Below are 15458 nucleotides of genomic sequence, written 5' to 3' on the forward strand. Positions count from 1 at the left end.
GGCTCATGGCATTGCTAACCATCTGCAGGGATTAAAGGACAGGCATTGCCATCTCCCTTTTTGCCTATAAAGGGGCAAAGCCAGCCCTTTGGTTTGCATCAGCAGCTGCTGTTGGCGGGGTTTGGGTTTATTCATAACTGATTAGCTTAATATGATATCCTTATCCCAAGAATCTTTCTATCCTTGATTACCACACCTGGGGTTGGCCAATTAACTGGGACAAATTCCAAAACATTGAGAGAAGCTCTCTTCCAGGGTGTTTCTCCTCTCCTATATCTTGTCTCCCACTTCCAAGCAACAACCACACTAGTCTCTCTCTCTCTCTGTGTGTGTGTGTGTGTGTGTGTGTGTGTGTGTGTGTGTGTGTGTGTGTTCCGAGGTGAGCAGGCCTATACAAACCTACTTCCAAAGGCCAAGGAAGGTGAGGAGCTGAGGAAAGAAGCTGACAAGTCCAGATTCTCAGAATGAAATACTTAATAGGGATTTATGAACAGAAGCCATATCTCAAGCGGCTGCGAATGGTGGATCCCTACAGTACACTGTTACCCCACAGACCCACGGCTTACAAATCATAGGGAATTTGCCTAAGGGGAAGATATATGTGTTTACGATAACATCAAGGTTGTTTTGACCTAAGGGCAGGAATTATTGGTAATTATACACCCTTAACAGTAGATAAAATAGAAATTTTAGAGGCATTTTCCGAACTGGGGTTAATCAGAAGTCAACATGGCCAATTAGTATACAAGATGGAGTTACTCTAGCCTGAACATTCTTCCTCCTCAATGTCCCCCAAACACGTGCTTACCACCATCACTGCACCACTGTGGCTGCTTTAAATGTCCCTGCACTCAGTCCTTCACCAGCCACCACCATACTTATTTCTTTCCATCTGTAAACATTTTCCTCTTTTATCAAATCCATTCATTTACCAAATACTCATTGAATCACTACTATGTGCTAAGCACCGTTCAAGGAACTGGGAATACAGCATTGAACAAAACAATGTCCCCGAGCTCATGGAATTTTATTCTATAGTCTTTGAAACTCTTTATTGACCACACCAAATCTCCCTTCCTCTGAAATACTATAAATTTTGTATATATGGCCACATCACCATCAATGTATTTACACAGGCTAGAAATATGAAACTCATCTTCGATTCATCAGTCTCCATCTATATCTAGTCATTTACAAAGTCCTGACTTTATAAAATACGTCTACATTTACTATAACTACAATGTAATTTTTCTGAAGATACTTTCTGAAAGACAACCGAATCTCCAAATTAAATATGTAGGCTTCTTATCTTGATTTAATATCCTGAGAATTCCACATGCTCATTCTTTTGTCCTCATCCACACTCTCACGGCTCTAGCTCAGGACTCTCATCACGGGTCACCTTGAACTGATGTAATCACCTCCAGCCTCCTAACAGATTGCTCTGCTTCTGGGCTTTCCTCCCTCAAATCTCTTTCTTGGGTTCACTCATGATTTATTTAAAATAAAAAGCTAAATCTAATCAGGTCCATGTCCTGCTTATAACCTTTTAAAAGTTCAAGCTACTTGATATGGCACCAAAAGCCATTCGTGTTAGGTTTCTTATCTCATTGCTTTGCATAGCTTCTATCTCATTTTTCCTACATTCTCTCTCTCTCTCTCTCTCTCTCTCTCTCTCTCTCTCTCTCTCTCTCTGTGTGTGTGTGTGTGTGTGTGTGTGTGTGTGTGTGTGTGTGTGTGTGTCTAACTCATACTAAAGTTCTTTAGTGGCTGGTTTGTACGATATTGTAGTCTCCATGCCTAGCATAGTGCCTGGCCTATATTAGTTCCTTACTAAAGTTTGAATTGAACTGGGTTTTTGCTATTGTTTTGAATTTGTATGTGTCTTTGATCTTAAGCTTTCATATGTCTGTGTCTTCTTCAACTGTAGAATGTGTTCCTTGGGGGGATAATTAGGGTTATTTACAAATGTTCTTGTTCTCTTCCTCCTTTGTACGTTGCAGAAAATTGTAGGATTTTCTTTCCCACACCTTTAAAATTAGGAATAGCCACATGATTTGTTCTGGCCAATGACATGTGAACAGAAGTAGCGTGTGTCATTTCCTGGAGAAAGCATTTCCTGGAGATAGCACAGAATACTGCCACTATGTCCTCCTCTTGGTGTATGGAAAGCATAAGAACAGACAGAGCCTTTCTCAGTCCTTGACTAAGGTGAGCAGAGGCTTCTGCTGACCTGTGCATAAAGTGCAGCATGAGCAAGAAACTACTGCTAATCCAAGAAGAGGTGGGGGCTGCTTATTGTGGTCACCATAACCTTGCCTATTCCGACTGCTCCATTGCCTGAGGACAGGACCTGTACCACTTAACTTTGTGTCTCCATTGTGCCACATTTAAAACAGACTATAGACATATATTTAAATGTTGATTTCTGATTTTTCTTAATTCACAATGTCCAATTTCAAATATCCCTCTCCCATCAGTTTCTGTTCTCTCCATACTAAAGCACAATTTCTACTCATTTTAGCTCAACTATGGTTTCTAAAACAGAAATTTCTAATCAGTTCATAATCTGGTGCCAATCACTGGTGTAAGGTTTTGTAGGGAACGAAATGTCACCCCCGATGACTGACGACGATTCCTTCAGCTCAGCTGTGGTCAGTGTCCTCCAGGGACGGTGAGAAGGAATGTTCGGAGCACATGCCCTGCAGCTGAGCAGCAAAGCAAAGGGGTTGTAATAAATCAGCTTCCTAGGGGAGGTGTGTGTTGCAGTACAGCTGTCCCTGTAGCCTCTGTCCCAGCAGATGGCACAACATGGCAATAAATGTCATGAAAATGCTTCTCCCATTTGCCTTCATATGCCTTAAAAAAAACCCTTCACTTCTGAGCATGTAATTCTGTGAGCAGAAAAAAAAATGATAATCCTCTGTGATCCTTTTTAAACTCTATTGTTAAACAAGGGAATATTTTTAAAGGGAGGGAGGAATTCCAAATCAGAGCCCCTTCCTTGAAGGAATGCCTAACATGTATTTATTCTCTATGCAATCCTCATGGTAACTGGAGAGGCATATTCTTTCTCCACATGTAAATTTTATTATACCTCACTCCGATATTATTTCATGCACATCAGCACGGAGCTAGTTTCTAGATGTGCTAGTCCACTGAGTTATTAATAAAAACAAAGAGCCCACAACCTTCTATTTTCTTCTACCTGCTAATAGTTCCAGAACAATTCCTTTTACTTCCTCTGGCAGCCACACTTCCAAACACGTCCTCTCATAACTGGACAAACAAGTCCAGCTAATTACAACCTATCTGCTTAATATCCTGAAATTTAAAATTAAGATTGTAGGCACTGTTTTTATGATTACATGTTTTTAAAAATTAGTTTTTAGCCAGAGTTATCACAAAACTTTGAATTTTAACTTGAAATTTTTGGCTTTATAAATGTCAAGGGTTTTACTTTAAAATATGTCTACATTTACTATAACTACAATGTAATTTTTCTAAATATACTTTCTGAAAGACAACCGAATCTCCAAATTAAATATGTAGACTTCTTATCTTGATTTTTAAAAAATCGACCTAAAGAAAAAATGCAATGTTTCCTTTGAACATAAAGTATTTAGGGACCACAAGAAATGTCTCTAGTGTGAAAACATACACAAAAAAACATACAAATAATGTGAGTTCTTAGGCCTATCCTGTGAATGGAATAAGATCTCCTGACCTGTATTATCTACAACTGTTAGCAGCAGTGAATCCGTACTGGTTGCCCCAACCTCAATTCTTGCCTCCTCAGAAGAAATTCAACCAAGGGGCATAAGGCAGAGAGACTGAGACAAGTTTTAGAGCAGGAGTGAGAGTTTATTAAAAAGTATTAGAGGCCGGGCACGGTGGCTCACGCCTGTAATCCCAGCATTTTGGGAGGCCGAGGCGGGCGGATCACCTGAGGTCAGAAATTCAAGACCAGCCTGACCAACATGGAGAAACCCCATCTCTACTAAAAATACAAAATTAGCCGGGCATGGTGGCACATGCCTGTAATCCCAGCTACTCGGGAGGCTGAGGCAGGAGAATCACTGGAACCCAGGAGGCCGGGGTTGAGTGAGCCGAGATCGTGCCATTGCACTCCAGCCTGGGCAACAAGAATGAAACTCTGTGTCAAAAAAAAAAAAAAAAAAAAAAAAAAATTAGAGCAGGAATGAAAGGAAGTCAAGTACACTTGGAAGAAGGCCAAGTGAGCAACTTGGGAGATTGGGTGCATGGTTTGGCCTTTGACTTGGGGTTTTATATGTTGGCAATCTTCTGGAGTCAATGATTCCCTTGGGGTGGGCTGTCTGCATGCGCAGTGGCCGGCCAGCACTTGGGAGGGGCCGCAAGCCCAGTGTGTTTACTGGAGTTGTGCATATCCTTCTTGAGGCGTTCTTCCCTTACCAGTCGAATGTTCCTGTAAGGTCATGTATCAGTTAAACTCTGCCATTTTGCGCCTTAATGCACATGCTTGAGCTTTCTTGCCCAAATCCTGAGATCTTATCAGAAGCTGCTGATCACCAGTTTCAGGTGTTTCTATCTATTGGGAGACTGCCTTTCCCTGGCACTGCCTGCAACCAATTATTATTTTAGAGAGTCAGCTTAACAACTGGCTGGCCGGCTGGGTGCAGTGGCTCATGCCTGTAATCCCAGCACTTTGGGAGGCTGAGGCAGGCGGATCACCTGAGGTCAGGAGTTTGAGACCAGCCTGGCCAACGTGGCAAAACCCCGTCTCTACTAAAAATACAACAATTAGCTGGGCGTGGTGGCGGGTGGGAGACTGTAATCCCAGCTACTTGGGAGTTTGAGGCAGGAGAATCTCTTGAACCCGGGTAGCAGAGGTTGTGGTGAGCCGAGGTCGTGCCACTGTACTCCAACCTGGGCAACAGAGTGAGACTCCGTCTCAAAAAAAAAAAAAAAAAGAAAAACAACAAAAATAACTTGGCTGACCATCACCTGATGGTTGCCTGACATTCCTGGTAGGGGGTGCCTCTCCTGGCCTGCTCCTGTCTGCCTGACTATCTACTATAATATAACTAAGCCCAGTAGTAGGGGAAATCCTTTGTTTTGTTAAAATAGGCCACTGGGTAGAGGTTGTTGCTTTGCAGATTTTAGGATCTATCAACAAGATACCAAGAAGAAACCACAAAGGGAAAAGTGGTAAATCCAAATACAAAAGTGTTTAAAAGTTTATTAAACATTTTATTACACACCTGTATTGCCTAAAGTTTCTATAACAAACATCTTACATTGGAACGATTTTCTTGTTTTTATTTTCTACAAAAAAAAAGCGGGGGGGACGTTAAATTAAGCATAGAAATGGTGGAACTTTCGGATTTCCTGTCCAGTTACCTGAGAGTCAGGTTTTATTCCAATTGATTCAACATGGCAGATTAAATGTGAAAAGTAAAATGGTGGGCTCCTTTAGGCAGCAACTCTTGCTTCTTTCCTGGTTACCTCTGCCTACATAGATATTTGATTAAGCAAGATGTTTACACCCCCACACATATTCTAGATAGTTTTGGTCATGAAGTCACAATTGTCCATATCTGCACAATTTTTAAAAAATGGAACTACCCATCTGCACAAAATCTTTGGGAGTGCAGGGTAGGCCAGGCAGTGGAGGAGAAATTGACACCAACTTCCCTGAGAGCTTCCAAAGTAAGAAAGCATCCCTTTTTCCTACATCAACTCCTGGTTGCATGCTGGAAAATGCAGCAAGTGAGGCACACCAAGCATAGACGCAAAAATCGGAACACAACTGTAAGGTAGCCAGGCTGGCAGGTGTAGGGCCAAAATGGCTGCACACCACCACACTAAAATGTCTGCTACAGCCGCACATTTACAATCAGTTTGGTGATGTTTCCAACACAGGCTGGGGGATTGAGTTTCCCCCATATAAGGCAATGACAAGGATTTCAAATGGACCAAACATTTTATATTAGTTTCAACAGCACTAACACAGCTTCAGCTGGCGGAGGAGAGGGAAACCAAGAATATCCACATTATTTACTCCAGAGAAACTTCCTGACACCATCTGTTCTCTGTTACCCCCCACCCACCAATGTGGCCCTTTCCTAGTGCACCCTTGCCTAGCTCTGCGAACCCCTCAGTTGTGTCTCTTGGCCCAAGAATTTCAAAACCCCATGTTTTCCTGAATAAAGAGATTTGGAAAGTTCATTTCAACAGAGTGATTGGTAACACAGAAGATCTCTTAATGCTGCAAAGTATTATTAGTTGTCCAGCTGCAAAGATGATGTGTATTTACCTTTATTCTAGGATTGAATGTAATGCTTTTGCTATACAATGTGGTGGCTGGGGGACGGTGAGGCGGAGGGGACAGAGGGATTGAGCTAGATTACACAGCATAGAAAATCAATGCTCTTACACTCTAGGGTCTGAGAACTGGTTCAAGGTCACAGAAGTGAATAAGAAAGCCAACTGAACTAGCAATAGGAAATAGGTTGCACAGAGCAAAGAAAAAACAAGTTTCTGAAACATGTACAAACTACATATGATGTCTATATTTGTGTCTAGCTGATGTGTATACAAACATTGGCCTTTCTGGAGATAAACTGTCCCCCTCTGAAAATCAGGGTAACACTATTAGTAAGTCAAGACCAAAACAAGAGCCAACAGTAATGACAGTACTATATTTGATCTATATGGCCTGGAAAGGGGAATTAAAATGAGACCCTTCAAGAGAGAAAACCCCAATAACTTTTCATTAAAAATAAAAATGACCCATTTATACAGAAGGAATTCAAAATTTATTTATAAATTTGTGTAAAAGAATATAAGACCTTTTACATATTTGTACCATAAAGAAAGTAGGGATTAAAATCTAAAAAGACCCCCAAAGCTTTTCAAAACCTGATCTGAGAATTAGATAAGAATATGTCACTTAGAAAGACAAGCCTGTAGCACCCATAGCTCTGATTAACCTGAAAGCATCAAGTAACTCCCTCTTTTTCTACCCTACCAATATCACTCTAATTATACTTCCAATTAGAAAAATAATGTAGCATTTCCCTGGCAGTAGAGATTAAATATGAGTTCACGAATCAGCTCCTCCAAACATGCATAAATGAGGACAAGGAGAAGCCAGTCACTCCTGACTGCACGGTCAAGTGTGTGGGCAGTTGAAATTAAGGTAAAAACAGTGAGGCTGAACAAAATCACATTAAGAAAAAGCATCTCATGAGGCTTTTTGAGGTCAGTTGATGAAGGCCAGATAGGAGTCAATATTTTCTCATATATCCTGGAAGAAAAAGAAAACAAAAATTACTGCAAGCAGCAAAATAAAATTCAAAGCCTTTGTAGTCAAAAATGAAGTTCCTGCAAAGAACGCTCTTACGCATCAAGCTAAAATGACCGTTTTTTAAAATTAACAACTTAAATGACCATTGAAACGATTTTATTTTCAAGTCACATTGCATTTGATTCACAAAATAGTCTTGGTCAATAAGGTAATGGCTTGTCAAGTGATGTCTTATTGGCTGTGTTCTTAGAGATAGACTAACAGAGGTGACAAATATACAGTTCGAAAATGTTGTCACCCACCTACACAGTTACAGCAAGGACAGGATGAACACATGTGGAACAGAGCAATTTAAATGGAAATGTCTCAAGTAGGGTTACGCTGTATTATGCAGCAGAAAGGTGACTTCTAAGAGGACCTTGATGTAGGGAGATAGATTGATGAGTCTCCACTCCTACCATGTGCAAAGGGTCAAGAAACCTCCATCAAGCCTTCTGCAGTGCTGGGCCACGCTACGTATGGAATACACACCATTGCTGTTTCTTCTAACACTTTGGGAAATTAAAATCTCAGGTTGCCTCATTGGTCATAGGAAATGCTTAACTGCCCTTGAAGACATAGGATTTAGAGTTTCCACAGCATCCCAAAGAGCCTCACCTATTGTATCAGAGGGAATATTATTTAAAGGGATTTTTTTTAAGTGACCCACCTTAGGTGCCTCAAAAAAACTAATAGAGAACCCTAGAAAAATAAAAAAAAAAACGTATTTTTTACATATAAAAGCAATTATTGAAGAATAAATGTATATGTTAAGAAATATGAGAACACTGATTTAAATTAACAATGATTAAAAAATAAAAATCAATCCACCTAACATACACACTTATTGGGGACCTACTGCTTAAGTGTCTATATGACATTTCAAGAAACCACTGCTTCTTTCCATGGCTTGGTTTTATCATAATTTCTGCCTTCCTCCTTTTTTATTCTGTCTCTGGCTTTTTTACTGGTTCCGATATTTCCTCCAAGCCTCTGTGAATTGAGGCATAGCTTTCCTCTTTCATTCTTTGGAGAAGCTCAGTCCTCATCTATCAGTCTTTAAATGGTGACATAGCCTTAATTTAATAGTAATTTGAATATATTGATATAATTTAAGTTGCTAATTCTATATATTAATTTTGTCCACTTGTTATTTGCAGAACATGTCCTAAATAAAAGTTTAATTTATGGCCTGTCTTCTTACTTTTGTATGATATTCTTTTATGAACACGTTTTAAAATTTAATGTAGATATAGTTATTTTTTTGTTATTGTTGTTTATACCTTGGGTCTTACAAAATCCTTTCTCAGCTCTATTTTATAAACAGCCTCTCTTATTTTCTAAAATGTAAAAGTCTTCCTTCCTATTTATAAGCTTTAATCCAGTTAGAATTTTTTTATGAATTATGTCGGGACCTAATTTCATGTAAGTACTCAATTGTCCCCACAGCATTTGCTGGAGTCTGTTTCCCCCCAGTGATGTGCTCTGCCCCATCTGTCATACAAAAAACTAAAAAATTCAGAAATGTTGGGTGTGCTGGGCCAATTGCATACCGCATTAAATACACAATTAAGTCCCCATATATACTTCTTTATCTTTAGGAGTGAATTGGTTAGTCTCGGTTCTTTGCTTTGATTCCAATTTATGTGAATCTATAGCTTATTTGAGAGCTCATTCCTATCTATTAACAAGGTATAACTCTCCATTTATTTATTCCATAGCATCTTTCTACAAAATTTAAGAATTTTTTTTCTTTTCTTTTTTTTTTCTTTTTTTTGAGAAAGAGTCTCGCTCTGTCACCCAGGCTGGACTGCAGTGGCGCAATCCCTGCTCACCGCAAGCTCCGCCTCCCAGGTTCACGCCATTCTCCCGCCTCAGCCTCCCAAGTAGCTGGGACTACAGGAGCCCGCCACCACGCCCGGCTAATATTTTTGTATTTTTAGTAGAGACGGGATTTCATCTTGTTAGCCAGGATGGTCTTGATCTCCTGACCTCGTGATCCGCCCGCCTTGGCCTCCCAATGTGGTGGGATTACAGGCGTGAGATACCGCGCCCGGCTAATTTTAGAATTTTTTAAAAAGGGTCATTCATATTTTTGGTTGGATCTTTTTATTAGATTTTTTATTTATTCCTAATGTGTAGAAATGTAGTTTTTACACATTGATCTTATATCTACTAACATTGCCAAGCCTTTTTTTCTTCTAATAATTTGAATGTAAATTCTTTTGGATTTTCTATGTAAATAATTGTATCATCTGTGATTTATAAAGGCTTTTTTTTTTTCCCCTTTTCAATCCTTATATCTTACTTAACGGAAATGTTTTTAATGTATTTTTATTATTATTATACAGTTTTAATCCCTATATGAGGCAAAGAAATTTCCCTTCTATTCCTAGTTTGCTAGAAGATTTTACCACAAGTGAGTATTGTAATTTAGCAAATGCTTTTCCTGTGCTAATTGAGATGATCGTATGGAGTTTCTTTTATAATTTATGAGGTGAATTATCTCAGTAGGTTTTTTGTTTTGTCTGCAATAAGCCAAGCTTGCAATTCTGGAACAAATCCTATCTCATCAGGTTATGTTATGCTTTTTCATATTTATTCTGTCAAAATCTTGTGATTGTTTTGAATCTATGTTTATGAGTGATAGTGAGTCTATTTTTTTTCTATACGGTCTTTGTCTCATTTTAATTCAAAGTCATGTTTACCTGCTTAATCATTTTGGATAATACTTCCTTCTTTTTAATCAGAAAAACTTTCTAGACATTTGAAATAATCTGTTCTTTGAAAGTTTAATAGAATTTGGCTCTAATATGTATAGGCCTGGTCTTCGTTTAATGGGAAGACAGTAAGACATTGATGTTGATAGTGTTTGTATCATTCTGCATGCCCACCAATAATGTGTAAAGTACCCATTTCCCCACAGCCTTGCCAACAGAGTATATTGTCAATATTTTAGGAGGTTTTTTTTTGCCAAATAATTGATAAGAAATGGCATTTTGGTTTAATTCTTTTTGAAGTCCGCTTGGTTGTCTTTCATTATCTCCTATTTTTTCCTCATTATTTCAAATCCAATTTTTATTTCATCAAACGTTTTATACATCATGATTTTAAATTCAGTATCTAATCATTTTAGCATATGAAATCATCTGGCTCTAAGTCTTTCTGTTGTGTTTGTGATGTTGAATCACAACCACTTGTTTCCTTGTGTGTGTGTGGTAAGTTCCAGTTATTGTTTTATGCCTGGGATACACCAGTGAACACAACAATCCAATGGCCCCACCCTTGTAGAATGTGGAACATACAACACCACAGGGAGAGGCGAAGAGTAAACAGTCAACAAAACATACAAGGAAATTATGTTTTAAAAGTATGTTAGAAGTTGAAGAGTGCTATAGAAAAAGGGAGGGGAGCCTAGAAAGGGGACTGCAGGAGCCAGGGTGAGAGGACAGGCAGCAGCTTTAACTAGGATGCCAAGGTAACCTCACTGAGACCGTGGAATTCAAGAAAGTAAATGAAGGAGGACAAACCATATGGATATTTTGGAGACTAGTGTAGACAGAGCACCCAGTGCTCTCAGCAAGAAAGCTGGTGTGGCTAGAGAGAAATGAAGAAGGAGAGCAGCAGGAGAGCCAGAGGGCTAAGAAGGAGTCTGGATCATGCAGCACCTGGTAAGCTGCTGGAAGGACTTTGGCTTTTACTCCAAGTGATTTGGGGGGTGGTGAAAGCCATTGGAGGGGTATGCAGAGTCAGAATCTGACTTCTGTCAGTCTTGTATCGAGAACAGACTGTAGGTAAGTAATTGTGGAAGTAAGGAAACCATCTAGGAGACTACTGCAAGCATCTGGATGAGCACTGAGAGAGGCTGGAAGCAGGATAATGATGATGAGGGTGGTGAGAAGCTGTTGGACTGGATGTATTGGGAAGGAAGAGTCAAGAGGATTTGTTGATGGCTAGCTGTGTGGGTGTGAGAGAGGGATTGCACCGTTATGGAAACAGGAAAATGTGCAGATAGAGCACTAGGGTAAAGGGGATCAAAGTTTACATTTTAGACATGTTAAGGCTGAAATGTCTATTACACATCTTGGATAAGTAGAGATGTGTTGGGTAGGCAACTGGGTACACAAGTCTGGAGTTTGGAGGGTGGGGTCTGGGCTGGAAATAGAAACTTGGGAGTCATGAACATATAGATAGTATCTAATTTCATAAGAATGAATGAGGTCATCATGGTATTAAGTGAACATCAGTTCAGAAAGTGGTCCAAGGTAGATCCCTGAGGCACTTCACTGTTGAAAGGACAGGCAGATGCAAGGAATTCAGCAAAGAGGGATGAAAAGGGGTTATCACTGAGGTATATGAAAACCCAGGAGAGTACAGTGTCGCAGAAGCTAAGTAAAGAAACAGTTTCAAAGAAGAGGGAGTGATTCACCATGACAAAGAATGGCGATCAGTCAAAAGATGAAGATTGAGAAATAATCGTTGGATTTTGCAATGTGAACATTTTTAGTGACCATGAAAAGAACATTCTTTTTGATGGGTAGATTCTAAAACCTTGTAACAGTGGGTTTAAGAAAAAATAAAGAAATTAGAGATAGCAAGGAGAGGCACCTTTTGATGTTTTACTCTGAAGGAGGACAGAAATAGGGCAGTAGCAAGAAGGAAATGTGCTATCAACAGAATTTATGTTGATTTATGTTTTATGCTGATGGAAGTGTTCTAGTTGAGATGGAACATTCAGCAATTCAGTAGAGAGGAGAGAATATTATTAGAACAAAGTCCCCCAGGAGGTGGAGAAGATAAATCATAAAGCAAAGCAAGCACAGAAGTGCAGATGTCTGGAGGTCAACAGAGGTGAAGGTGCGAGCCTGAGGAACTTCCCAGGTTTCCCTTGCTGCTTCTTTTAAGTAAGGAAAGCACTGATAACCCCTTTGGACTTGGATATGCCCATCCTACTAAAAATTTCACCCAATCAGCCTCACTATTACATCATGAGGAAACAATGCTCCTCTCTTTGATCTGTGAGGAGTCTAAGCAGAGATTCATGGCTCACTAAGGCCTGCCAATAGTCATTGGTGAGCCAGATTGCCACATCCTCACATCCTCAGCAGAAGCCTATGCGATATCCATTTATGCTCTCCCATCATCTTCCCCTCAGTCCCAGATAGGTGCTTTCTAAGTTTTAAGAGCGGTTCCATAGAGAAGAAATGACAACCATACAGTGTGTTTCCAAGCCCTGACCAAAATCTAAATTCCAATTGTGTTTCACAACTAAGTTATACAAGCTTGGATAATGTCTTCAACTCACAATGGCCCATTTTCCACATGACTCCTACTCACATAGTGTTACAAGACATTATGTGTACTTTGTATCACACAATGCAAAGATCCTGCGTTTCAATTATTTTCTCTGTTCCATACTGTCCCTATTCTGAATGCCAGAGTGTACAAATGAGCATATATTACGGATAAATAGACACATCCAGGCAGCGTTCTCTGCAAATTTGCTTCTGTTCAATTATCTTAAATATGTATACATTTATAAAATCCACTCATCAATGTAAACTACTAGATTACTAGATGTCTTTCAAAGATACATGCTGTAAGATTTCTAACAGATTGACTTCTCAAACATGATCTTTTTTCTGTCAAGTATTTATTAAAGGAAGATCTTCTCTAGATTTTCTAGGTCAGCAAGCACTTGATTATTTTGTTGTATTTTGACCAGTTTACAGATTTCTATCTGATGTGTGTATATAAAGGGAGTGAGTGAGAGAGAGAGAAGGTAGTTATACACTTGGGCTTCAATTAAACTGTAAGACCTATGGTCTTTAGTTTTGATTTTGTACACATTGCAAACCTCACAATTATATATGTTCCAAAGCTTTGGTGCTCGTTCAATAATATATCATGCACACAAAATACATTAAACACATATTGCAACACAGTTGCAAGGTTTTCATCACAGAAATAGGTAAGGACATTTCATTTTTTAAAAGTGCCTTTTGCTATAGGGTTTTTAAAAAATCATTTCATAGTGAAAAATTACTGGTTTCTTTGATGTGTTAGTTTGACTGAAAGAATATATTACTAGAGAATGTTTATTATTTTTATAACCATATTTCATTTAAAATCTTTCTGAAAAAAAAAAACGTTCATTTGTTTTTTTGTAGGTCTGGGCAAGGGATGATAAAAACCCTTAGAGTCCAGGCAATCATGCTGAGAACAAAGGGCAGGTGTCATTTTTTACTGTGATTGGCCAGAGCTGAAATCAGGACTTTCTCCCTCTAGCAGAAGCTACTGTGGAATTTACAGTAATCCCCCTGGCTGACTGCCCATCACACTGCCAAACAGCACAACAACAAAAACGTAATATCTGGGGAGAAGGCCAAAACATATATTAAAAATTCTCATTGTTTTTATTCTTCAACATTGAAAGATGATTTTTTTAAGAGAAAAGAAAAAACTCACCCAGCTGTTACCGCTATTCATATTCCAACAGCCTCCAGATTGCTCGAGGCCACCTGGTTGACTTTTGCCTTGGAGTCGGTCCAGAAAAGCATTATTTACCCTTTAAAACAATGAAAAATGTGTGTGAGTAGAAAACTTGCTGCAGGGCTGAGAGATTTCTGAGAATCTAATGTGTTGTATGAACTGACCGTGGGGATAGCTTCCTGGCTTCAGCTTAGAAGAAATCCACAGAAACTTCTCTTCACACTAACCATATGACATGCTGTTAACCCCTCTTTACTGGAGCTGGTGTCAATCTTGGCTCAAGCCAAAGGGGGTACAAATTCTTAACCTGAGAGTTTCAGGCACTCATCTCCTGCCAGTTCAGCAAGACCCTAGTTCAAGAAAGAAACTACAGCCCTCAAAATCATGCCAGGTATGAACCTCAGAGGCTGGAGAAAGAAGCCTCAGCATGAACCAAAACATGAAGAAGAACCAAAGATAGCTCTATGGCATTATTGTTGCAAGATAGATGTCCTTCCCATATTCCCTGCACTCCACTGCCAGTCTTGCTAAAGTAAACCCCATATATGAAAAGCAGAAATGGAAGGTGAGCTTATATTATTTTATTTCTGGAGCTTGCTACCTGGTTGTTCACTTTATAATTAATCACTATAAATATCTGTTTTATGGACCTTTCTGTGTTTCATATTACAGTTTTTAAATTTAAAATAATAAATCACAGGTAACGTCGTGCTCTGAGTTGCCCACGTATGGCTGAGTAGAGTCAGGGACTTGGAAGCTGAAGAAATGGCACTGCAATAGGTACCCTATGATATCAACAGATTATTTAGGAAGTGCAGAAATAAGACTATAAGCTTCTGGAAAGCAGAAACACAATGCCTGGTGCATAGCAGCAAATATACATTTATGGAAGGAAGGGAGGCAGGAACCAGTCACATGAGCCTCCTGTTCAGTCATGAAGATTAGCAGAATGTGGTCATGGTGAGTGGCTACAGGCCAGTGACTGTGGGAGATTAGGGAACTTTGAGGCAAATAAAGGCTGGGTAGCAAAGTCAAAGGCTGGAGGGGGTTTCTGGCTGTCTGCACTTGCTCAGTGCTAGCTAAGATGCCAGCTGTGTGTGGGCTCAGTTGCTGTCTCTCAACAACTTTAGGTCCCATCGGGCTGTGGTTCCACCTCAGCTATTATAAAGCTTCTTTCCCATCTTACCATAAAATCTACCCAAGTGCCATATTCTAGTCAGCCTGCTTCACTGCCAAGCTCCATGTTTAAGTCACCTTCTCTGAATCTCTCAGCATGCAGATAGAATAGTATCCCACTTCGCTGGAGACTCAACTATCAAGAAAAGGAAAGTGACCCTGCTCCCCATTAAACAACACAACCACTGGTATCCTGGACTGCCTGCATGCCTGGAGCTGTTCTTATCCAGTCTTTTTGTCATTAACAAAGATGGGCTTTCACTCAGCATCCTCCACCCCACACCCAAACCACTACAAGGCTTGTTTGCTCTACCTCCTGAACACAACCTAAATTCACTCATTTCTTTCCATGGATACCATTCTAGTTCAAATTATTATATCTTCACCTTGCTAGTGCTTTCACTCCCACCTTCCGTAATCTAGTCCCCATACAACAACCTTACTAGATTATGAAAGAAAT

At 39.6% G+C, this 15458-nt stretch overlaps 1 protein-coding gene across 3 annotated transcripts in view; it reads right to left on the minus strand.

Annotated features, from left to right (window-relative positions):
• Positions 1–6777: 6777 nt before the first annotated feature.
• EPSTI1 (epithelial stromal interaction 1) overlaps positions 6778–15458 on the minus strand; it is a 102231-nt gene continuing 93550 nt past the window's right edge. The window contains exons 10-12 of one of the 3 annotated variants that reach the window (XM_055360063.2): positions 13799–13898; positions 8001–8032; positions 6778–7291 (exon numbers count right to left, since the gene is read on the minus strand). In XM_055360063.2, the coding sequence (XP_055216038.2) occupies positions 7039–7291; positions 8001–8032; positions 13799–13898 (385 nt within the window). In that variant the 3' untranslated portion in view covers positions 6778–7038. Of the gene's footprint in view, positions 8033–13798; positions 13899–15458 lie in introns of all 3 variants that reach the window. The other 2 variants (XM_004054437.5, XM_063697306.1) reach the window with 2 other exon arrangements.

The sequence above is a fragment of the Gorilla gorilla genome, chromosome 14, assembly GCF_029281585.2.
Source record: "Gorilla gorilla gorilla isolate KB3781 chromosome 14, NHGRI_mGorGor1-v2.1_pri, whole genome shotgun sequence".
NCBI classification, from domain to species: domain Eukaryota; kingdom Metazoa; phylum Chordata; class Mammalia; order Primates; family Hominidae; genus Gorilla; species Gorilla gorilla.